The sequence below is a fragment of the Lynx rufus genome, unplaced genomic scaffold, assembly GCF_022079265.1.
Source record: "Lynx rufus isolate CCGP_SWC_20201006 ecotype Redwood Valley unplaced genomic scaffold, mLynRuf1.p SCAF_16, whole genome shotgun sequence".
NCBI lineage: Eukaryota > Metazoa > Chordata > Mammalia > Carnivora > Felidae > Lynx > Lynx rufus.
Genome location: NW_025814830.1, coordinates 13,426,797 through 13,452,447, shown reverse-complemented (window position 1 = coordinate 13,452,447; position 25,651 = coordinate 13,426,797). Strand labels below are relative to the sequence as shown.

At 39.8% G+C, this 25,651-nt stretch overlaps 1 protein-coding gene across 1 annotated transcript; it reads left to right on the top strand.

Moving 5' to 3' along the window:
- The first annotated feature begins 323 nt into the window (after positions 1–323).
- LOC124511755 (zinc finger protein 30 homolog) lies at positions 324–25,272 on the top strand. Its single transcript, XM_047079123.1, has 5 exons — positions 324–349; positions 434–542; positions 16,454–16,574; positions 16,839–16,934; positions 23,383–25,272. Exons 1-5 carry the CDS (start codon positions 324–326, stop codon positions 23,529–23,531), a joined length of 501 nt encoding a protein of 166 aa, XP_046935079.1. The 3' UTR covers positions 23,532–25,272.
- The last annotated feature ends 379 nt before the right edge of the window (positions 25,273–25,651 follow it).

Below are 25,651 nucleotides of genomic sequence, written 5' to 3'. Positions count from 1 at the left end.
TTCTGGCCTAGGGGGCGTGAAGCGATCCCAGCCTACGCAAGAGGCCCAGTTCTGGGCGGAGGGGCCCGCTCTGCGCCTGGACAGCCACGGCAAGGTGGCAAGTCGTGGGGAGAGGAGCTCTGGCCAGGCGGGCGAGGCTGGCTCTAGTCGCGGGTTCACCGCGCCGCTAGGTGACATCTAGCCCCACATTTCCTGGGACCTTCTCCTCCCTGAGGCCACCACCTGCCCCAGTTCGTGCTTTGGTTAAAATCGCTGGTGCCCAGGGTAAGTGAAACTCAGGGTCTCCTCAGGCCCCGCAGTTCAGGGCGCCTCGAGTCGCCGGGATGAATCTACCGCCCACCTTGGCGCGGTAAGAGGCTTGCGAGGCTCTGGGCTGCATTATCTAGAAGCCTCTGTGCCCAAGGGTGCTCTCCGTCCCAGTTCCTTCGCCTAGGAGCCGGGCTGTGGGCCTGGCGGCTGCGGTGGTCCAACGTCAGCGGCGTGCGGGGGAGCTTCGCTCGTGCAATTTGAAGCGGGCTAAACCAACCCCCGAGAGGCCGTGGGTGAGGAAGCCGGGAGCCCGGGGCCAGAATCTCAAGGCTGCGGGTGCCCAAGCCCGCGAAAGGGAGGCGCGCGCGCCGAGGAGTGGGGGCGGGGAGGAGGATACTGGCTGGCTGTGTGACTCTTTGCCTGATCGTGACCGCGTGTGGCGGTGTGAACCGCGTTTACGTGGCTGTGTGTGTCTCTTGTCTGTGTTATTGACTGCGTTTTGGAGGTCGTCGGGCTATCTGTATTGTCCAGCTAATGAGAGTGGAGTGGTAGGGCTGTGTGAATGTGATTATGTCACTGCATGTGACCGTTTATGTTATTTTTTCTGGTGAGAGTTTGGCGGTGAAGGGAGGTGGAGATGGCATAAGCATATCTCCATACCTGGTTGTTTTTGTTTTTGTTTTTGTTTTAAGATTTTATTTTTAAATAATCTCTATACCCTAAGGAAGGCTGGAACTCACAATCCGGAAACCAAAAGTCACATGCTCTACCAACTGAGCCAGCCCAGCACCCTTTTTTTTAAAAAAAATAAGATCTAGAGTCACCCCCCCCCCTTTTTTTTGAGAGAGAGACAGTATGAGTGGGGGAGGAGCAGAGAGAGAGGGAAAGTGAGAATCCCAAGCAGGCTCTGTGCTCTCAGCACAGAGCCCAATGTGGGGCTCAATCCCACCAACTGTAAGATCATGACCTGAGCTGAGATCAAGAGTCCCTTGCTTAACCAACACCCAGGTGCCCCCCTCCCCATTAAAAAAAAAAAAGGTATTATTCTTATATATCTCCACTCTGTCTCTGGGATTTATATGATAGTGTGATAGTGCTTTTGTGGATCTTGAGAATGTGTGCACCATTTTTGAGGCTCTGGGTTTCGGCTCAGGTCATGATCTCACAGTTTTGTGGGTTTGAGCCCCGAGTTGGGCTCTGCGCTGATGGTGCGGAGCCTGCTTGGGATTCTCTCTCTCTCTCTCTCTCTCTCTCTCTCTGCCCTTCCCCTGCTCACTCTGTCTCTATCTCTCTCAAAATAAATAAGTAAACTTAGAGGAAAAAAAAAAGACATTTACAGCTTAAAACAGAACATAGCCATAACTAATTTTTGCAAAGTAGATGTTTACAGAAGATATAATGAGATAGTTGAAAGTTGAAGCTAAGGATACAGATATGGGAGGGTGCTAGGAGAAGATGTTCTGTGTCTGCTCTGAGGAGGTAGAGGTGGCACAGGGTCTGAGGATACCAGTGGAGGGCAGTGTCATGTAAGAGAAGACCTGGATGTCCAGGTAAAAGTGGCCAATATAAATGACTCTCATGGAATGGACAGATGCAAAATTGAAGCAGCGTATGCTGAAGAACTTTTTTCGTTTTAAAAATGAGGGAAAGATAGAATGTTTCATCTACTTAAAAAAAATTTTAGGGGCACCTGGCTGGCTCAGTTGGTAGAGTATGCAACCCTTGATCTTGGGGTCATGAGTTTGAGCCCCATGTTGGGTGTGGAGACTACTTTAAAACAATCTTAAAGAAGAAATGGCCATATTTTAAAATTGTTCTAGGGGCACCTGGGTGGCTGAGTCAGTTAAATGTCCAACTTTGTCTCAGGTCATGATCTCATGGTTTGTGGGTTTGAGCCCGGCACCAGGCTCTGTGCTGACAGCTCGGGGCCTGGAGCCTGCTTCAGATTCTGTGTCTCCCTCTCTCTCTGTCTCTCAAAAATGAATAAACGTTAAAAAAATTTATAAAAGTTGTTCTAATCACAGGGTATATTATATTTTTTCCATAGAACACTTAATGCTTTTTGGTAAAGGGTTTTTTTCCTTATTTCTAATTGAGGCAAAGTTCACATTACATACAATTAGCTGTTTACCATTTTAAAGTATACAATTTAATGGCACTTAGTGCTGTCACAGTGTTGTGAACCATCACCTCTTTCTAGTTTCAAAACTTTTTCATCACTTCAGAACACTCCATACCCATTATGTCACCCACCATTCCCCATTCCTTCCTTCCTCCATTCCCTGGCACCCACCAATCTGGTCTCTATCTGTATATATTTGCCTATTCTGGACATTTCATATAAATGGAATTATACGATATGTGGCTTTTTGTGTCTGGTTTCTTTCACTCAGCTTCACGTTTTCAAGGTATATCCAAGTTGCACCATGTATCAGTACCTCATTCCTTTCTCTGACTAAATAATATTCCATTGTATGTATATACCACAGTTTATCTGTAGTTGGATGTTTAGGTTGTTTCTACTTTTTGACTATTAAGAATAATGCTGCTGTAGACATTTGTGTACAAGTTAATTTTTTTATTTAAAAAAAATTTTTTTAATGTTTATTTATTTTTGAGATAGAGAGAGACATAGCATGAACGGGGGAGGGCCAGAGAGAGAGGGAGACACAGAATAGGAAGCAGGCTGCAGGCTCTGAGCTGTCAGCACAGAGTCCGACGTGGGGCTGGAACTCACGGACTGCGAGATCATGACCTGAGCCGAAGTCGGCTGCTCAATTGACTGAGCCACCCAGGCGGCCCTTTAATTATTTTTTTTTCAACGTTTTTTATTTATTTTTGGGACAGAGAGAGACAGAGCATGAACGGGGGAGGGGCAGAGAGAGAGGGAGACACAGAATCGGAAACAGGCTCCAGGCTCTGAGCCATCAGCCCAGAGCCTGACGCGGGGCTCGAACTCCCGGACCGCGAGATCGTGACCTGGCTGAAGTCGGACGCTTAACCGACTGCGCCACCCAGGCGCCCCTTAATTATTTTTTTAATGTCTATTTGAGAGAGAGAGAGAGAGAGAGAGAGAGAGAGAGAGAAAGTGTGAACAGGGGAGGGGCAGAGAGAGGGAGACAGAATCTGAAGCAGGCTCCAGGCTCCGAGCTGTCAGCCCAGAACCCTATGCGGGGCTCAAACTCACCAACCACAAGATCATGATCTGAGCTGAAGTCGGACACTTAACTGACTCAGCCACCCAGGCGCCTCTGTGTACAAGTTTCTATGTGGACAAGTTTTTATGTGTTTTCATCTCTCTGGGATATGTAATTAGGAATGAAGTTGCTGGGTCATATGGTAATTTTATGTTTAACTTCTTTTTTTTTTCTTAATGTTTATTTCTTTTGAGAGAGAGTGTGGTGCACAAAGCAGGGGAGGGGCAGAGAGAGAGGGAGAGAGAATTCCAAGCAGGCTTCATGCTGTCAGCACCATGAACCATGAGATCATTGCCTGAGCCAAAATCAAGAGTCAGATGCTTAACCGACTGAGCCACTCAGACACTCTTATCTTTAACTTTGTGAGGAACCACTAAATGTCTTCTAGAGCAGTTACCCCATTTAACACTCCCACAAACAATGTATAAGGGTTCCTGTTTCTTTACATCCTCACCAGCGCTTGTTCTTTCCTAGGTTTGACTTTTATTTTAGCCTAGTAGACTTTTATTTTCCTAGTAGATTTGAAGTGGCATCCCATTGTGCTTTTGATTTCCATTTCCCTAATGACTAATAACGTTGGACATCTTTTTATGTGCTTGTTAGCCATTTGTGTGCCTTCTTTGGAGAAACGTCTACTTTAGTCCTTTGCCCATTTTTAAATTTTTTTTTATTTCAACGTTTATTTATTTTGGGACAGAGAGAGACAGAGCATGAATGGGGGAGGGGCAGAGAGAGAGGGAGACACAGAATCGGAAACAGGCTCCAGGCTCTGAGCCATCAGCCCAGAGCCTGACTCGGGGCTCGAACTCAGGGACCGCGAGATCGTGACCTGGCTGAAGTCGGACGCTTAACCGGCTGCGCCACCCAGGCGCCCCAGTCCTTTGCCCATTTTTAACTTGGTTGTCTTTTTGTTGTTGAGTATCTTGATATAATTCTGAATATATGTACCACTGTACATTATAAAGTTGCTTTCCATTTTGTTATTTTCAAAATTATCACTCTGAAACATGTGGCTTATTGATATCGATCTTTACTGTTGATTACAGATGTGGGCTTTCTGGGCCAAAAGATTTAAAGTTAGTTAAAGCTGATAATATATTGTCCCTAACAATGTATGATAATTGTCATCACTAGTTGGGCCTCATTGGAAGATCCTACAGAAAGACTCGTATTAAGTTTATTTTGGGGGTGCCTGAGCGGCTCAGTCGGTTAAGCATCCAACTCTTGATTTCAACTCAGGTCATGACCTCACAATTCGTGAGCTGAAGCCACACATCAGAGGCTCTGAGCTGAGCAGAGCCTGCTTAGGATCCTCTCTCTCTCTCTCTGTCTCTCTCTCTCTCTCTCAAAAAATAATAAACTTAAAAAAAACCTCTTATTTTGACTTGCAGCATGTAATTGTACATTCACTCGTTCATTTATTGATATAGGGCTAAGGCCTTTGAGATGGATCTATTGACTGGAGTTAAAGGGAGAACATAAACAATTCAAAGTTTTTTAAAAAAATTAATTAATTAATCTATGTATTTAGAGAGCGAGGAGAGGGGCAGAGAGACGGAAAGAGAGAATTCCAGGAAGGCTCCACGCTGCCAGCACAGAGCCTGATGTGGGGCTCAGTACCACAAACTGTGTGATCATGACTTGAGCTGACAGCAAGAGCCGGAGGCTCAACCAACTAAGCCACCCAGATGCATCAGCAATTCTAAAATGTTTTATTTATTTTTGAGACACAGAGAGACAGAGCATGAGCAGGGGAGGGGCAGAGAGAGAGGGAGACACAGAATGGGAAGCAGGCTCCAGGCTCTGAGCTATCAGCACAGAGCCTGATGTGGGGCTCGAACTCACAAACCGTGAGATCATGACCTGACCCGAAGTCAGACGCTTAACTGCGCCACCCAGGCGCCCCTGCATCAGCAATCTAAAGCAAACTATGTGACATTTATCTCCAGAGTTTTCCCTTAGTCTTTTTTTGTTAAATTTTCTGATGGTAGAATTGCTGGGTCCCCTTGAGATTGGTGGTCACATATTTAAATATTTAAATATGGTTGTGTATTTTTTTCCAGCACAGGAGTTGGGTTTCACTAGAGTTGGAAGAAACTCTATTCAGGTATAGTGTATGCAAGAAAGTGATAAACAGTGACGGAATGCTGAATCTAAGCTAGGTGAACGAAACGTGATGATGATGAAGGACAGTGAAGAAAATAACAGAGCCCATGGTTGGGCCAAAGGGACAGGGTGAGCTAGAAAAATTTCCACCTTTTTGGGTTCCACTTTGGAGGTCCATTTTGATGTCTTCAGTCTACATCCCTTTTGTATTTTTTCCATATCTGCTAAAATGTTTTTTTCATAACAATAATAATAAGAACTGCCATTCATATACCCTTTATATATTATTCCTAATCTTCACAACCCTATTAGAAAAGATTTTCTTGGGGCGCCTGGGTGGCTTAGTCAGTTGAGCGTCCGACTTTAGCTCAGGTCATGATCTCATCGTCCATGAGTTCGAGCCCTGCATCAGGCTCTGTGCTGACAGCTTGGAGCCTGGAGCCTGCTTCAGATTCTGTGTCTCCCTCTCTCTCTCTGCCCCTCCCCCACTCATGCTCTGTCTCTGTCTCTCTCTTTCTGTCAAAAATAAACATTAAAATTTTTTTTAAAAAGATTTTCTTTTTTTTTTTTTTAACGTTTATTCATTTTTGAGACAGAGAGAGAGCACGAATGGGGGAAGGTCGGAGAGAGAGGGAGACACAGAATCCGAAGCAGGCTCCAGGCTCTGAGCTGTCAGCACAGAGCCCGACGTGGGGCTCGAACTCACGGATCTCGAGATCATGACCTGAGCCGAAGTCGGACGCCCAACCAACTGAGCCACCCAGGTGCCCCTAAAAGATTTTCTTATTCTAGTTTATTATATGAGGTTGTAGGAACTCAGGAAGTTTAGATAGATTGTTCTAGAGCTAATAATGAGTAACTCTTAGATTAGAAACTGTAGTCTTCCCAATTTTAGTTTCTGTCATCTTCATACCATAACATTCCTATTTTGGAACCAAACCACTGTTACCTTTCTATTCAGTGAGTTACTGCTAGAGAACTTGTTTAGTAAGGATGACCTTTTTTTTTTTTTTGAAGTTTATTTATTTATTTTGAGAGAGAGAGTGCATGTACAAGCAGGGGAGTGGCAAAGAAAGAGGGAAAAAGTGAGAATCCCAAGCAGGGCTCAATCTCTTGAACCATGAGATCATGACCTAAGCCCATACCAAGAGCCAAATGCTTGACGGACTGAGCCACGCAGGCACCCCTCTTTTCAGTATTTTAAAAGCACTGCTATTGAGCAATGATTCAATTCAAAGATGCATCAATGTCTGTAAGTACTGAAGAGAAGCTAATTAATCAATTAAAGGGAACAAATTTTCTATTCAGATAGGTGAAATCAGTTACTAACAATAAAACTCTTTTAATGTCACATATTTGTTATTTCAATGAGAAGTGCAAATTGCAAGAAGAGATGTTGTTTTAAACATTTCTAGAAGCTGACTCTACTGGAATATTTATCTTTGCTGCTGTAAAACCTTTGGCTTGATGAGAAACAAGTTCCAGTAAAGAATTTGCTCTTCTGTGCAACTGATGGTGCTACTTCCAAGGTCACAAGACTTACATGTTGGACAGTATGCTCTTCAGTTCTTGCAACACATTGTGTTGTGCACTGCCATCAACTGGTTAAAAAAAATGTTAGTTCAGTTCTTTATCAATCTCTTAGTAATTAAAACCATCAATAAAATAATGTCACATAGCGGGGCACTTGGGTGGTTCAGTTGACTGAGCATCTAACTCTAACTTCAGCATGATTTCGCAGTTGGTGAGTTCGAGGCCTATGTTTGGGCTCTGTGTTGATGATGCAGAGCCTGCTAGGGTTTCTCTCCCTCTCCCTCTGTCTCTGCCCCTCCCTGCTGAAAATAAATAAATAAACTTGAAAAATAAAATAATGTCACATTGCAAGTATGATACCGGCTCAGAAAATTTTGTGTTGAAATGAAGAATAATATGTGAGGCCTGAGAGATCAGCAAACACAAAAACAGCATATGCTATGTGGCTTGGATTTTTTTTTTTTTTGAAACTCAATGAAGTACAACTTCAATTTCAAGAGATTTTAATTGTGATGATAGGCTGAAAACACATATTAACACACCTATTTTTGTCCATTCAGGCTGTTATAACAAAATACCATAGACTGGGTGGCCTATAAACGGTAGAAATGTATTGCTCACAGTTCTGGAGACTGGAAATTCAAGATCAGAGGCCAGCATGGGTTCTGATGAAAGCCTTCTGGGTTGCAGACTGCTGTCATGGCAGACCGAGTATGACAGAAGGGGCAAGCCAACTTTCTGGGGTCTCTTTTATAAAAGCACTAATCTCAATCATGATGACTCCACTCTAGTGACCTAATCAGTTCCCAAAGGCCTCGCCTCCTAATAACATCCCCTTGGGGGGTAGGATTTCGACATATGAATTTTGGAGGGCCCATTCAGACCATACCAACATCCATCACTGTAAAACTGGAAATATTTAAAAGCAGTTTAATGAGAAAATTTCATAGTATTTGAGAAGTAGGTAAAGTCAATGAATTACTGAGAATGATCTTTCAAATTACTCAAATCATTTGTGTTCTTTAAAAGGTGAAATGAAAACTCAATTTTTGATTTATTTTCTTTTGAAGTGAAGTCATGGGTGTTGGCTCCAATTAGATGTAATGCTGAGTCTGCTAGTGGAGAAATTCAAGGACTCACAGGGCGCCTGGGTGGCTCAGTCGGTTGAGTATCTGACTCGATTTCGGCTCTAGTCATGATCCCAGGGTTGTTGGATGGACCCCCACGTCAGGCTGTGTGCTGACTGTGGAGCCTGCTTAAGATTTTCCCTCTCTCTCTCTCTCTCCCCCCCCCCCTCCTCCACTCACACATTCTCTCTATATATAAAATTTAAAAAGAACAAGAAAAAAATTTAAAAAAAGAAATTCAAGAACTCAATGAATTTAAATGTAAGAGAGAATGCAAATATATGACTGGAAGTGTGGAATGGCTGAGGTGTGAGGGTCAAAAACAAATAAATTTCATTAATCCAACAAATGTGGCCTGAAATGGCAAAAATATGTTATGTCTAAAATCATATATAACTAATCTGCTTTTCATCTCAGCTTACTAAAAAGACATCTCAAATTTAATGTATCCAAAACAATTATTGATTCCATAGGTCTCCCCATGCTCCTATGTGACATGACCAACTTCTCTTGTAATGTAAGCTACAAACGTAGGAGTCATCTTTGAGAACTCCTTTTTCTCTTCACCTACATCAGTAAGTCCTATTTTTACACCCCAAATAGATCTCAAACTGCCCATTTCTCTTCATTCCTCCCATAACATTTCTAAAGCCACTGTTATCCCTACTTTGGATTGCTGCAGTAGCAATCCAATTTCCCCAATTTCACTGGGGCTTCACCCCAGTCCATTTTCTACAAATTGAAATCTTTTCAAAATGTAATTCATGGTTAAGATCCTTCAGTGAACCACTTTCTCCCTTACTTAGTAAGCTTCCCCCACACCAGGCTCCTTTCTGTTCTTGGAACATTCCAAGCTCTGTCTCATTTCAAAGTCTTTAGAATAACTAACACTCTGCTTACAATACTCTTCCACACTGCTGGTTTCTTACCATGTAAGCTCTAATGATATTATCTCTAGGACACTTTTCATAACAATTGTACCCTAAGTATCTCCTAAGTAACTATTACCTATTTATTAATTTCACAGTATTTATCACAATATGAAACTATCTCATTTCCACCCCTGTTTACTTAGAAAAATTTGTTCACATTAGAATGTGAACCTAGTAGGTAGGCAGCAGCCATGTTTGCCTACTTGTTCACAGGTACTTTTATTTTATTTTTTAAAATTAATTATTATTTTTTTATTTTAGAGAGAGAGCACACGGGGGAAGGTACAGAGGGAGAGGGGGAGAATCTTAAGCACACTCTGTGCTCAGCTCGGAGCCTGCTGCAGGGCTCGATCCCATGACCCTGGGATCATTACCAGAGCTGAAATCAAGAGTTGGACTTTCTTTTTTTTATTAAAAAAAAATTTTTTTTTAACGTTTATTTATTTTTGAGACAGAGAGAGACAGAGCATGAATGGGAGAGGGTCAGAGAGAGGGAGCCACAGAATCGGAAACAGGCTCCAGGCTCCGAGCTATCAGCACAGAGCCTGACGCGGGGCTCGAACTCACGAACCGCGAGATCATGACCTGAGCCGAAGTCGGCCGCTTAACCGACTGAGCCACCCAGGCGCCCCAAGAGTTGGACTTTCAACTGACTGAGCCACCCAGGCGCACACAGGTACCTTTAAATAGGAGCAAATAGGCAGTATGCTTCAGATAACACCCAGCTGTTAGTATCTGCATCTCTGTGCCTCAGAGCTGTGAAATCTTTATTGCTCTGCCCATGGGTGAGCAGCAGGTTACAGGAAAGGGGAATCATCCTATGGGAGCTGGTATATAAATATCCCAGCTCCACTGCTGGAAGGGATGGTAATAATTCTAAGGTACGTGTTCTTTCAGAAAATCTTATCAAGTCAGAACTGTTCCAGAAAAAAAAAAAGGTATGCAAGATAAGACTGAAGCTAACATGTATGGGTTGGCATTTTACTCCATGGCTTAATAGAAGACCTAGAAAGTACAACGATTTTCATTTAAAACGTTGTAATAAAACATTACATTTCTAAACCTTTACTATTCAAATTAAAGAGAACGAATCATGAAATGAATACCCCAAAGTCAGTTCCTTTGAAAAACTGAATTCTCACAAAAAATTCCACAAATTAACTGCGTGTATTATTATTTAATGACAGGATAATTACAGATGTGTAAGTCCAACAAATCTGCAAAACAATGCAAGAAATGATGAGAAAAAGACCACATAATATATCATGACACACTAAAACAGTAAATTAAATTTTTTATTTATTATATTGCCCCTCTGATTTCAATTTTAATAAATTAATTTATTTTATACAGTAAGCAGAAGTTTTCAGAAATACTTTCTATTAGGAAAACAAATTTTTTCTCCCCCACTAAAAAACAAAACTGCATATAATTGAATCAAACAATGTTGAGTACCAAAACTTCACAACTGTAAGAAGCATTGGTAAGAGCTAAAACATAATTTAAAAAATTGACAGCTCAAAAATTCATATCACTGATGTCAAAGACAAAGTTCTCCCAGGATTCAGAAGAAAGGGACAAAAGAAAAACCATGAATACAAAATTTAAAAGATAGGCTTGATAAATGCAAATATAATCAGGTAAATCTTAGAATTTTTTAGAGAACAAAACAAGGAAGAAATGGGTTTTGTTTTGAGAAGCAAATATATTTATTTCCTCTTGCTGTACATTTTCCCTCGAATATCAGTGAATAATATAAGTATCTTTAACTTAGTATCGGTGAATATAAAAACAGTTGTTATCATTAGTGACCATATACACTTGGGAGTTTTCTGGGGAACAAATACATACTTTTTATAGGTGATCCCTAAGACAAAAACAAAACTAACTGTGCTACGGAGTTACTAAGACTGTAGGAATTGATAAAGTTGAATACTGCATCAAGGACAACAATGAATTGATACAAATTGTCAGATTCCCTGGGCACATTATATACATGCCCATATAACACTAGAAAAATAAACACATACTTAGCACTTAGGCTAATTATATATTTTTTTAAATATGAAATTTATTGTCAAATTGGTTTCCATACAACAGCCAGTGCTCATCCCAACAGGTGCCCTCCTCAATGCCCATCACCCACTTTCCCCTCCCTCCCAACCCCCAGGAAGAAATGGTTTGATGTAAAAATTGTGAATCAAAACATGATACCTTAATTAGTTTAGAGCATTTCATGGTCATTAAATACAAATGATAATATATTTTGAAATCTTTGGGGTCACTAAACGAATATATGGTATGAATCTTCTCCCACCCCAACTAACATCACCATGTCTACCTCTGTGTTAGACCAGTTTTGGAAAATCAGAATTGTCAGCCACAGCTCATGTGAACCCTAATCCATCCGTCTGTCCCTCTGCTCCTCTTTGACATATATAACTAGTTAAAAAATGAACGTGTGGAATGGTCCTTCAGGGGCGGAGGCAGGCTCCCAGGGTTCCTTGAACAGAGCCCTCTGCCATTGTCACTGCATCTCTACAACGCTTGGCTGAGTTCCTCCTGTGGCCACGAGAGGGCGCGGCAGTACATGGTGGTAAATTCCTCCTCCCACAACTGAGCGAGGAGCGAGGGAAGTGGTGCCTTGACTAGAAGTTCCGGGAGAGCGGGAAAACCGTCGTGTGGAGGCGGTGGCGGGAGAGGTCAGCTTTCTTTCTGTGACAGAGCGGGAAGCTGCGTGTGTTTCAAGGCCAACGCACAGGTGGAAGCCAGGAGCTCCTAATAAGGACTGGTATTTACTTTTACCTGACTGCCTATCTGGGTGGGCCCGGCCACCGCCTGCTGCAATGCTTCTAACATTCATCACCCTTGTGGGAGACATACTGTAGTAATTTCCTGCTGAGATGTCCCAGGGAAAGGGGACTAGGGACTCCAGGGGGACTGGCTCCTGCAGGAGGAAAAATTCTAGCGTAATGAATCACTCTTAATTCTTAGTCGCTCAGTATGTGCTTATTTGAGCGCCTTTGAAATACATATTAATCCATCCACCAGGGAACAAAAAGAGACCCTAAAATAGGAAAGCTTCTCAGTGTTTCTGCAGTGCTCGTTCTTTTGTTCGTTCGTTCATTCATTCATTCATTCATTTCTACCTAGAGATGTGAGGTACTATATACCACACAGAGGTGAACAAGATCCAGCCCTTTCCTCATGGACTTTATGACAGACCCTAGTAAATAAAACCATGCAAGTACAGAATGCTATGGACTTTACAACAAAGGAGAAATCCCCTTTTGTGTGTCCTCAAGGGAGATAACACCCCTCTGGCTACCTCCTAGATCTAAAAGTAGAAAATTACAATACAAGAAAGTTCCTCCTCAAGCAATAAATCTCTCCCGGCTTGGGAGATCACATGGTGTAATGCTGGGGAGTTCAACTTTTCTCCCCTCCGGATTTACCTTTCTAAATATTTAGTTTTACCCTCCACCTTTATTTTTAGACTAACTTTTTTTTTTTTTTTACCATTTAATTATTTCATCATGTTAAGTTACTATTTTAATTGGCATTGGCCACCACAATAAAATAATAATAAATACCATTAACTGGTATAGACACTTTGCTAGTACATTTCACCACCTCATGCTATTTTTAGAAGCACCCAGGAAACATAGATTATGCAGCTTTTGGACATCTAAGACCTTTGCTAACATTTTTACAATCATTAGCAGTGTCTGCCATCTTGCTGTAAGATAGCTAATTTTTCCTTCTTACAATAACTGACTTTGATCCCAGTAAGCTTCATATATATTCCTGCCTTACTTTAATGGAATTATACTTTTCTTTCCATCATATTACTGAAATCTACAAAGTACAAGATTCTTTTTTTTTTAATGTTTATTTGTTTTTGAGAGAGAGAGAGAGAGAGAGAGAGAGGGCATGACAGCATGAGCAGGGGAAGGGCAGAGAGAAAGGGAGAGACAGAATCTGAAGTAGGCTCCAGGCTCTGAGCTGTTAGCACAGAGCCCGATGAGGGGCTCGAACTCACAAACTGTGAGATCATGACCTGAGCCAAAGTTGGATGCTTAACCAACTGGGCCACCCAGGTGCCCCTTTTTTAGTATAAGATTCTTGACCAGCACATCACCACTTAGTACATTTCTAAGAAGTTTAGTAAATACAGATCTTTGATGTAGGAAAAGAGAAAATTTTTTTTTAAGACTTTCTAGTCCTATATTCTATACATTACTCTGTTATGTTTCCAAAATTCTTTCAAAGCTTATGGTTTGTAGCATTCAGTAAACCTAGCAGGTTAAAAAACTTAAAAGAAAATACAGCTTTAGTATCTGATTGGAAATGGAGATCACTGTTACATTATTTCTATTAGTAATATAAATCCACCTTTTTTAACAATTAAAAACTTTACAAACACAAAAAAATAGTAAGATAAACATGTGTATTACCACCATATAGAAGTAAAATCTTTTATGTTTCTTTGTAGCTTTATTTTTTTTTTATAAATTTTTTTTCAACGTTTATTTATTTTTGGGACAGAGAGAGACAGAGCATGAACGGGGGAGGGGCAGAGAGAGGGAGACACAGAATCGGAAACAGGCTCCAGGCTCTGAGCCATCAGCCCAGAGCCTGACGCGGGGCTCGAACTCACGGACCGCGAGATCGTGACCTGGCTGAAGTCGGACGCTTAACCGACTGTGCCACCCAGGCACCCCTCTTTGTAGCTTTAAAGTAACATATACATATTTAGATGTGGAGCCAAAATCTGTTATTTTTTTAATTTTAATTTTTTTTCAAAACCTGTTAACCATCACCTGTATCCCATCCTTCTCCTTCCTTCCTTGTCCCCAAAGGCAGTCACCATCATGAACTCAGCATACAATCAATCCTTTTTTTAATACCTTTACGTACATATCAATACCCATAACCAATATACAATACCAATGTTCTTTTATCCCAATTGGAGGTAATTATATTATGTGCCTCATCTGTCTTTGATTTTTCTCACTCAAGATAATGCTTTAAATTTTTTTTTAAATCTTTATTTTTGAGAGAGATAGACAGTGTGTGAACAGGGGAGGAGCAGAGAGAGAGGGAGACACAGAATCTGAAGCAGGCTCCAGGCTCTGAGCTGTCAGCACAGAGCCTGACGCAGGGCTCGAACTCACGAACTGTGAGATCATGACCTGAGCTGAAGTTGGACACTCAACCAACTGAGCCACCCAGGCACCCCATCAAGATAATGCTTTTTAGGTTTTTCCCTATTAATACATATAGATACAGTTGTTTTTTTTTTTTTTTTGCAGTGAATTGCTGTACATTATTCTGTTCTATAATTATAACACATTTTATTCAATAGTTTACCTAATGATAGGTATTTCCAATTCCTTCCCCCCCCCCCCCCTAATATGTGGCTACTAGAAATCATACTAATAGATTCTGGTTGCCAGAAATCACACTGCAAAGGACATTATGGTACAGATCTTTCTGTACATGTATTGGAGTTTCTCTAAGGTATAATACTAAAAAAGAAATTTTGGTGTGTTTTGAGGTATACTTGACGAAAATTATATATACTAATCAAATGTTCTAGCCAAAGTTCTTCTAAGGGTTTCCTTCTCAAAATTAGGGGCCACTGAGGGTCACCAGAGTGGCTCAGTTGGTTAAGCCTCTGACTCTTGATTTCAGCTCAGGTCATGATCTCATGGTTCATAAGTTCGAGTCCAGCATCAGGCTCTGGGCTCACAGCATGGAGCCTCCTTTGGAATCTCTGTCTCCCTCTCTCTGCCCCTCCCTCTCTCTCTCTCTCTCTCAAAAATAAATGTTAAAAAAATGTTGGGGGGTGCCTGCGTCGCTCAGTTGGTTAAGCGTCCAACTTTGGCCCAGGTCATGATCTCACAGTTCGTGGGTTCAAGCCCTATGTTGGGCTCTGTGCTGACAGCTCAGAGCCTGGAGCCTATTTCGGATTCTGTGTCTCCTTCTCTCTCTGCCCCTCTCCCACTTGTGCTCTGTCTCTCAAAAATAAATAAATGTAAAAAAAAATAATACTTTTGCATACTTCATACTAAGCAGTGTTTTAAGCAATTTTCCTATATTCGTTTTTAATGCTTATTCTTTGTACTTATTTTATTTTTTTATTAAAAACTTTTAAAAAATATTTATTTACTTTTGAGAGAGAGAGCATGAGTGGGGGAGGAGCAGAGAGAGAGGGAAACACTGAACCTGAAGCAGGCTCCAGGCTCTGAGCTGTCAGCACAAAGCCCGATGTGGGGCTTGAACTCACAAACTGTGAGATCATGACCTGAGCTGAAGTCAGACGCTTACTGACTGAGCCACCCAGGTACCCCTATTTTATCTTATTTATGTAAGCTCTATGCCCAATGTAGGGCTTTTTTTTATTATTATTAATTTTTAAAAATTTTTTTTCAACGTTTATTTATTTTTGGGACAGAGAGAGACAGAGCATGAACGGGGGAGGGGCAGAGAGAGAGGGAGACACAGAATCGGAAACAGGCTCCAGGCTCCGAGCCATCAGCCCAGAGCCCGACGCGGGGCTCGAACTCAGGGACCGCGAGATCATGACCTGGCTGAAGTCGGACGCTTAACCGACTGCGCCACCCAGGCGCCCCTTTTCTTTTTCTTTTTTTTTTTTTAATTTTTTTTTCAACGTTTATTTATTTTTGGGACAGAGAGAGACAGAACATGAACGGGGGAGGGGCAGAGAGAGAGGGAGACCCCAATGTAGGGCTTGAACTCGCAATCCCAAGATCAAGAGCCACATGCTTTACCGACTGAGCCAGCCAGAGGCCCTTCTTTGTACTCCATTTTAGAAGAAATCGTGGAAGTTAATAAACAGAGAGAGGCAACTGAACAATTTATGAATCAAATTGTATATATCTCCAAGGAAATACAGAGGAAAAAGGCAATAAATGTGAGTAAATTGGAAAGACATAGCCTCAGAGTTCAGGTTTGCCATGCTTACAGGTCGCTGTGTGTTTTTCTTCTCTATTTCATTTATTTTGGAAACTACAAATAAAGATGCATTTATTCACTCCTAGCTGTAGCCATGGGATAATGGGAATATCTCTCTGTATGAAGGAAGTTTGTCTGCAGCAATAGGAGTATTCAAGATGGAGGTACTTTGTTCTAATGATGCTAATTTGATGCTCTGCCCCATGTTTGGTCTAGCCCATTTGCTTGATGTATTTCTGACATCCCTCTGTGTCCTCTTTTGTCTCTTCTTTCATCTTAAAAACACTTCCTTTAGTTTTAACAGTACCATTTGGTTTTGTCATTTCAGGGATTAGTGATGTTCAGGGTTGTGGCAATAGACTTTTCTCAAGAGGAGTGGGAATGCCTGGACCCTGCTCAGGGGGATTTATACAGAGATGTAGTGATGGAGAATATAGTAGTCTTACTAGGTAAGGATGTCTATCCCCAAATAATTTGTGAATTTTGGGTGTATCTTTCAGTTGTCTGGGTGGATTTGTTTCCTAGAGAATTATTATTATTATTATTATTGTTTTGTGGATTAGGAGATGGGTAGCTCTTTGTGGTATCTTTATCTTCTCTGTGCTTTAGATCTTTACACCTTCCTCTTATCCTTCATGTAGTTGCTGGTTTTCTTGAGGACTGGGTTTGAATTGAGGAATAGTATGATTATGTCTATTTTTTCATATAAACAGGACTCTCTATTCCTAAGCCTGATATGATTTTCTTACTGGAACAAGGGAAGGAGCCCTGGATAGTTTCGAGGAACAGGATAGGAGGATGGTGCCCAGGTGAGTAAGGAGTGAATGGATGGGGAAAGGCACTACAGTTAATAATCCAGTTGGTAAGAGAGGCAGTGATTGATTGAGGAATCTCTCCCTTGAAAGTCCATCCACGTGCTGGGAAGAAAAGGCCTAAGACACATGGAAAAAAAGTTAAGATTCTCCCTTTTATTCGCACCTGTATTCTGTGTTACTGTCATAATTCCCTCCCATTTTAAAGCGCTTTTTCTTCAGGAGCCATCTACTTCGTGTAACTTGGATCCACTTTGCCTTTTAAATTTAAACTCATGTGTGTTTTTCAAAAGCGTCTTAAAATACATTTTAAGTCCTTCTGTTCATTTTTCCTACTGATCTTTGACTTCTTTCTTTTTTTCTCTCTAACCAGTTTGGCTTTGATGCGGCAATTCCATGCATTAACGAATATACATTCTTTTTATTTAAGAGAGAGAGTGCAAGCAGGGGAGAGAAGCAGAGGAAGAGAGAGAATCTTAAGCAGGCTCCACGCTCAGAGGGAGCCTGATGTGGGACTTGATGCCTTGACCCTGGGATCATGACCTGAGCCAAAATCAAGAGTTGGATGCTCAACCAACTGAGCCACAGATGTCCCAAAAATGTGCTTTTAAGTAATGGAAACACTATCCATTTTTAAAAGTGTTCTAATGATAGGATATAGATATTTTTTGAAAATTAAAAAAAATTTTTAAATCTCTAAGCCCAACACTGAGGCTCTCACAACCTCGAAATCAAGAGTTGCATGCTCCACTGACTGAGCCAGACAAGCACCTTGGATATAGATTTTTTTAAATAGGATATCGATTTTACTTTAGATTGTTTCACAGAAAAAATGGAAATTTACAAATGTGTTTTTAAAAAGTTTTAATAGGGGCGCCTGGGTGGCTTAGTCGGTTAAGTGGCTGACTTCAGCTTAGGTCATGATCTCACGGTCCGTGAGTTCGAGCCCCACGTCGGGCTCTGTGCTGACAGCTCAGAGCCTGGAGCCTGTTTCAGATTCTGTGTCTCCCTCTCTCTCTGCCCCTCCCCTGTTCATGCTCTGTCTGTCTCTGTCTCAAAAATAAATAAACGTTAAAAAAATTTTTTTTTAAAGTTTTAATAGGGGCGCCTGCGTGGTTTCAGCTCAGGTCATGATCTCACCATTTGTGGGTTTGAGCCCCACATCGGGCTCTGTGCTGACAGCTCAGAGCCTGGAGCCTGCTTCGTATTCTGTGTCTTCCTCACTCTCTGCCTGTCCCCCGCTCACACTCTCTCTCTCTCTCTGTCAAAAATAAATCAACATTAATGGGGTTGGAGTTTTTCTTCCCTTTAACCATTTTATTTATTATAATTACTCATGTATTTGAACTTTTTAGCCATCTTATTTTGTGCTCTTTGTCTCACTTTTTCTGTTTTTATTTTTTGTTTTGTTTTATTTTGCATTGTTTTGGATTGATTTAGATTTGGAATTTAAAAAATAAAATTTATTCCAGTATTTATTTCTACTTCACTGGTTTGGAAGTTGAAAGCACAGACTCTGGAGCCAGACTGCCTGGATTCAAATCCTAACTTTGCCTGGACTTTTATTCTTTTTTAAAAAAATTTTTTTTCAACGTTTTTTATTTATTTTTGGGACAGAGAGAGACAGAGCATGAACGGGGGAGGGGCAGAGAGAGAGGGAGACACAGACTCGGAAACAGGCTCCAGGCTCCGAGCCATCAGCCCAGAGCCCGACGCGGGGCTCGAACTCACGGACCGCGAGATCGTGACCTGGCTGATGTCGGACGCTTAACCGACTGTGCCACCCAGGCGCCCCGAACTTTTATTCTTAATTAATTAATTAATTAATTATTTAGAGAAAGAGTGTGAGTGGAGCAGAGGGAGAGAAAGAGAGAGTGTGAGTGAAAGAGAGGCAGAGGAAAAGGGAGAGGCAGAGCCTGATGCAGGGCTTGATCTCACTACCATAAGATCATGACCTGAATTGAAATCAAGAGTCTGACACTTAACCAACTGAGCCACCTAGGTGCCCCTGGATATTTTTTTAATTAGCAATATGTTTTGGATCTTTTCCGTGGCAATACATTTAAATATGTCTTTATTTTTTGAGCTATAATTGAAATACAAAGTTATATTGGTTTCAGGTATACAATATGATTTGATATTTGTATATATTGCAAAATTATTGCCACAATAAATTTAGTTAACATAAGTCACCTTACATAGTTACAGAATTTTTTTCTTGTAATGAGAGTTTTTAGGATTCTCTTAGCAGCTTTCAACTGAATATAGTTGCCATGCTGTACATGTCAACCTTATTACTTATTTTATAACTGAAAATTTGTACCTTTTGACCCTCTTCACCCATTTCACACACCTTTCACTCCCTGCCTCTGGCAACATCCATCTATTTCTGTATATCCACAAGCTTGGCGTTTTTCTTCTTTCTCTGTCTGACTTATTTCACTTAGCATATCTTATTTCTCTTAGCGTAATGCTCTCAAGGTCCACACATGTTGTTGCAAATGGCTAGATTTATTTTTTATGGCTGAATAATATTCCTCTGTGTGTGTGTGTGTGTGTGTGTTGCATTTTCTTTATCCATTCATCTGTCTATGGATGCTTAGGTTTTTTCTATATCTTGACTTTTGTAAATAATGCTGCAGTGAATATGGGGGTACAAATATCTTTTTTTGAGTTAGTGTTTTCATTTTTTTCAGCTAAATACCCAGAGTGGAACTGTGGTTCATATGATAGTTACATTTTTTATTTTTTGAGGAACCTCCATATTCTGTAGTGGCTGAAAATGATCAAAGGTAAAATAAAGACATTTTAAAAAAAGACATTTTTCAGATCAAAGGTAAAGATGTTTTTAGATGAACAGAATTGGTAGAGTTTATCATGAACAGAGTCTTCCAAGCATGTACTCTGGAAAAAATGAAAAATGATGTACACAAAGAAAAAATTGGTTAGTTCTGAATAAATTTTAGCTATTACATCTTTGAATATAGTTTTATCCTGTTATTTTCTGGAAGACCAATAAGATCTTTGTCTTTTCTTTTAGACTCTGAGCCTTGCTTTCATATTTCCAGTCTCCTTTTCTCTATTGCATGCTATCCAATTTCTTCAGAGCAGTCATATAGTCACTGATTCTCTCATGAGCTACTTAACTGTTTCAGTATGGTTTTGTTGTTGTTGCTGATCCCTTTCTCTGTCTTTTTCCCCTTGTAATTTATTATGTTGAATAAACTGGATCATCTATTATTTAGCATGTACCTCCCTTTATTTATTTATTGCCTTTATTTTCTATAAACAAGCTAAATTAATATTGTGTGTTTCATCAGGAAGCATATACTGTCTAGTTGTTTTCTCTTTTTGTGATGTTAGCAGCCATTCTTTATTTCATCCTCTAAAAATTACCAAATAATTTAAAAATTATCATTATGAATTCATAGGTTTTAAAATTTTGATGTTTCAGCAGTTATTACAATTATTATTATGTTACTATTCTTAAATTTATATTCAAATTGCCCCGTGTGTGATCAGTGGGAGCCTCTTCAGATTGTTTCCTTTTTGATGTGACTAGGAGTCTTTGATGGCTTCTTTGCTCCAGACTCATAGTATACAGTTGAGCCTTGATCATGAAGGAGGTTAGGGGTGCCAATCCCCCACCCCACATAGTTGAAATCTGTGTATAACCTCTGACTCCCCCCAAAACTTACCTACTAGTAGCCTACTGTTGACTAGAAGCCTTACCAATAACATGAAGAGTCAATTGATATATTTTGTATGTTATATGTATCCACATACTATATTCTCTCAATGAAGTAAGCTAGAGAAAGGAATACGTTGTTAAAAAAGTCATAAAGAAGAGAAAATGCATTTATAGAACTGTACTGTATTTATTGATATCCTGAGTTTATGTTGTCTGTTTACAAGATGAATTGTCTGTCAGCACCTATATCAAAATTGTCTTATATGATACAAAACACTGTAGATATTATACATATTACCAACACTGGACATCAAAAATGAAAAGGTAATTTGAAAAAGAAATTCATATATATTTACAAGTGTAACAATTCATGCATTGATACTGAAAAAGCAGCAATATGACTGCCTCATGTTAGCCTAGTGTAAAGATGTGATTGCTTCATGGTAACCTAGCCTATACTTTAATGAATGAATCATTACAGAATTTTTATGGCATATATTATTACAGTCATATTCATAATACAGCATTAGAAACATTGTTACATTAAAAAAGCCACTTACCGGGGCGCCTGGGTGGCGCAGTCGGTTAAGCGTCCGACTTCAGCCAGGTCACGATCCCGCGGTCCGTGAGTTCGAGTCCCGCGTCAGGCTCTGGGCTGATGGCTCAGAGCCTGGAGCCTGTTTCCGATTCTGTGTCTCCCTCTCTCTCTGCCCCTCCCCCGTTCATGCTCTGTCTCTCTCTGTCCCAAAAATAAATAAAAATGTTGAAAAAAAAATTAAAAAAAAATTAAAAAAAAAAAGCCACTTACCTGTGCTCATGGGCTGATAAGCAGTTTCTCCAATTATGAGAGAGAGGCATACTTGCAGTGATTTAATTATTTAAAAGCAGTGTTATAAAATAGAAAATTAATGCATTAATTTTATAATAAAGATCACTCACCTATGTAAGGATAGGCAATCTACTTCCATATGAGTCTAGCACAAGATGTCCCATGAGTCAGGGAATGAAGGCAACCACAAGAAACTAGAAAAGGGAAGGAAGTAGATTCTCCCCTGGAGCTTCCAGAAGAAACACAGCCCTGTCAACATTTTGATTTTTAGCATAGCATAACCTATTTTGGATACACCTACTATATTATCTATTATAATACCAGAATAATCATTAAGATACTGGTTAGCCTTGACCATGAAGAAATAGATTGGAACACCTGACAAAATGTTTCACTGAGCAAAAAGATTGGTCATCTTTGGGTAGATGTGTAATATTAAAAGTGAATATGAAATTAAACATCCTATTGCCTTATTGAAATGGGGGACAAAGGGCAGCCACAGGACAGATGGTCAGCTGTGGTGGAGATACCTTTATATTTAAGAGTAAATACAACAGAAAAATGCAGTCACCTTTTCTATTTGTACATTTAACTGAGCTTGTTTGGATCAACTTCATTTCCATCTGAAAGGAAAATGATACAGGAAAATGTATTTAATCACTGTAGGAAAAAGATAGGTCAGTTATAATGGAAGATGTGAGAGATTATAGGCAATGAGCCATACATAGCAACTATTGCATAATTATGGTAAAGAGTATTTTGATAAGCATCGAAATATCTTCCTCAGTGACTTGTCTTTGTATTATTTATCTTTATTCATATTTTACTTTTCCTTTTTTTAAGTTTATTTATTTTGAGAGAGAGAGAGAGAGAGACAGTGCATGTACGCAAGTAGGAGAGGGGCAGAGAGAGAGGGAGAGAGAGAATCCCAAGTAGGCTCTGCAGTGTCAGCGTGCAGAGCCCAATGTAGGGCTCAGTCCCACGAACCATGAGATCATGACCTAAGCCTAAATTAAGAGTCAGATGCTTAACTGACTGAGCCATCCAGGTGCCCCTGAAGAAGTTACTTTTATTTTCTTTTTCTTTTTAAGTGTATTTATTTTTGAGAGGGATGGTGGAGGAGGAGCAGAGAGAGAGGAAGAGAGAGGATCCTAAGCAAGTTCCACACTGTCAGCACAGAGCCTGACATGGGGGCTCCAACTCATGAACTGTGAGATCATGACGTGAGCTGAAATCAAGAGTTGGACACTTAACCAACTGAGCCACCCATAAAGAAATTACTTTTAATCTGGGACCTGAAGAATGAGAAGGAGCTAGTCCTACAAAGAGCTATACCAGAGGATCATGGGGATGAAACACCATATGGGAAGTTCTAAGAGACGGGAAACGATGTGACATGATTTATAGGTTAAAAGGGTCTTGGCTTGAGATGAGCTCTTAATAGAAGGGCCTTGTTATCCATTTTGAAGTGATCATATATTATTCTATTATAGTTAGAAACCACTGGGAAAAAATACCATAGGCAAGTAGAGAATGTCAAACATTGATCTGCCTCAGATGTATCTGATGGTGGGGTTAACAATACAAATTCCCAAGGCCTACTCTTAAAGATTCTGATTCACTTGGTCTGGGCTGGTTTCTGAAATTGATACATGCAACAGCCTCTCTAGGTGATTCTAACTGAACACTTAAATTTTAGACACAATGATTTAATGATTTAATGTGTTTTCTTTGTCACAGACCTTACAACATACACGTGGATTATTCTCTAAACTCTGTTTTCTTCCTTTCTAATGTGCATTATTTTCAGCTTATCACTTATCTCTACTGTTTATCTACAGTTTTTCTTTTTATAGTTTATTACTTATCTCCCCCCAGTATGGGAAAACAAATTTTGTTTGTTTTCTGGTTCTTTTTCTTTTCAGGTTTAGAGACCCGGTATGATACAAAGACATTACCTCCAGAAGAATATATTTTTGAAATAAATTTGTACAAATGGAAGACAAAGGAAAGAAAATGCTTCATTCTGAGAGTTCCATTATCCAAAATAGCAGAAGAACAAAGTCAACATTGAGGAACAATAAGAACGTCAAGAAGAATATTTCAGCCAAATGAAAATCATCATGAATATGCATCTACTCACAGAGATATATCCCTTACCCTACATCACAGAATTCCTAATAGAGAAAACATTTATTAACGTAAGGAATGTGGGAAGATCTTTAATTATGGCTCAGACCTAATCAATAATGGAAGAATTTATACTAGTGAGAAGCTGTATGCATGTAAAGAATGTGAGAAGGCCTTTACGCTTTGTGACAACTCACTCAACATCTGAAAAATAATACAGTGAAACCCTATAAATGTCTAGAATGTGGGAAGGCTTTTAGTTTTGGCATAGGTCTTTGAGTATGCCAAAATACTCATACTGGTGAGAAACCCTATGAATGTAAGGAATGTGGAAAGACTTTTAGTTTGGGCAAGTATGTAAGAATACACCAGAAAACTCATACTAGTGAAAACTCTATGAATGTAAGGAATATGAAAATCATTTATATTGCATCAACAATTTAGTCGACATAAAAAAATTCACAAAGGTGAGAAATCTTTGAATGTAAGGAATGTAGGAAAGCCTTCATTCACACCTGAAAGGTCATCAGAGTATTCATACTAGTGAGGAGCCCTATGAATATAAGAAATGTTTGGCATGGCCTTAGACAGAATTCAACTTAACCATTATCAGAGAATGCACACTAAAGAGAAACCCTACAAATATAAGGAATGTGAGAAGGTCTGTAGATGGAGTTCAACATTTAATCAACATAAAAAATGCATATTAAGGAGAAATTCTGAATTGAAGGTATGTGGAAAGTCCTTTCAACTTCATTGAATCCTTACTGATCAGATCTTTCACAATGCTGAAAAAACAATCCTATGAAGTGAGGAGTGATATGGGAAGGCATTTTAGATAAAATGAGCATCACTGAATGTACACTAAAGGAGAAACTGTGAATGTAAAGAATGTGGGATGCCTTCAGATTTTGTTTATACCTTACTGAATGAACATCATAGAATTTATAATGGTGAAAAACTCTAAAAAAGGTGAGGAATGTATGAAGGCCCAACATTCATGCCACTATCAAATCTGGGAATTTGTACCCTTATTGAGTTTATATAAAAGTACTTTTTCCTTTACTGCATTCTTCATAGAATATTAATACTAGGGGAAAATGTTTAGGAAACCCTTTTCTGGGGGGTCATTCTTAGAATTTATTTGTCATAAAAGATTTCATACCAGGTATCTTAATTTATTGAATATAAAAAAGACCTAGAATCACTCAATTCCTGTTGGATGTCAGCAAATTCACTCTAGAGAAGAATTTCTTATTCTATCAGTTGTGGAACTGAAGGAAAGCCTTTAGTCACAGCACATACTTAGCTGATCATCATCTTCAAGATATGTAACAATATACTTATTAGCTCTGTGCCTCAGTTATAAAATGGTGAAGTTAATACCTATCTAATAGTGTTTTTTTTGTGAGGATTAGTAGCTGTAAACCCTTGTAAGATTATTTGGCAAATAAAGATTAGCTACTGTTCTTCTGGTGATAATCAATAGCATAACTATTAGTGAATTCTTCTGAAAGACCGTATTGGTAATGAACTTAGTAAGCCTCCAATCACAGCCCATCTCCTATTGAACTTGAGATCATTGATTCTGAATAAAGTACAGTAGAATATAAAGAAGCTGGGGGTGCCTGGCTGGCTCAGTTAGAAGAACACGTGACTCTTGATCTTGGGGTCATGGGTTTGAGCCCCACATTGGGTGTACAGATTACTAAATACATAGATTTAAAAAAGAAAAAAGAACATGTGAGACAACTTCATTCCTAAGTTACATCAGGAAATTAATGCTGGAATAAATACTCTGGAATTAGTGGCTATCAATATACATTGAGAATATAGCTAGTTTGCTGAAGAAGTAGAAAAGGATATGATGCAGTTTGTGGTTAGGTCCAAATAACAGATGTTCTATAATCTACACTCTTTTCTTAGAATTAAAAATTTATTAGAAATTATTAAAAGGATAACAGGGAGAAAACTGTCCACAAAACTTCCCCATCTTGTCATTATGAAAACTTCCAAACATACAGGGAAGTTGAAAAAGTACAATGGAAAAAAAAAAAAGTACAA

Excerpts from the sequence above, each read along its gene's own strand:
- LOC124511755 (XM_047079123.1), top strand. The coding sequence starts at position 324 with ATGAATCTACCGCCCACCTTGGCGCG. Across the intron at positions 350-433 it reads CTACCGCCCACCTTGGCGCG|GAGCCGGGCTGTGGGCCTGG; the intron begins GTAAGAGGCTTG and ends TCCTTCGCCTAG. Across the intron at positions 16,575-16,838 it reads GAATATAGTAGTCTTACTAG|GACTCTCTATTCCTAAGCCT; the intron begins GTAAGGATGTCT and ends TCATATAAACAG.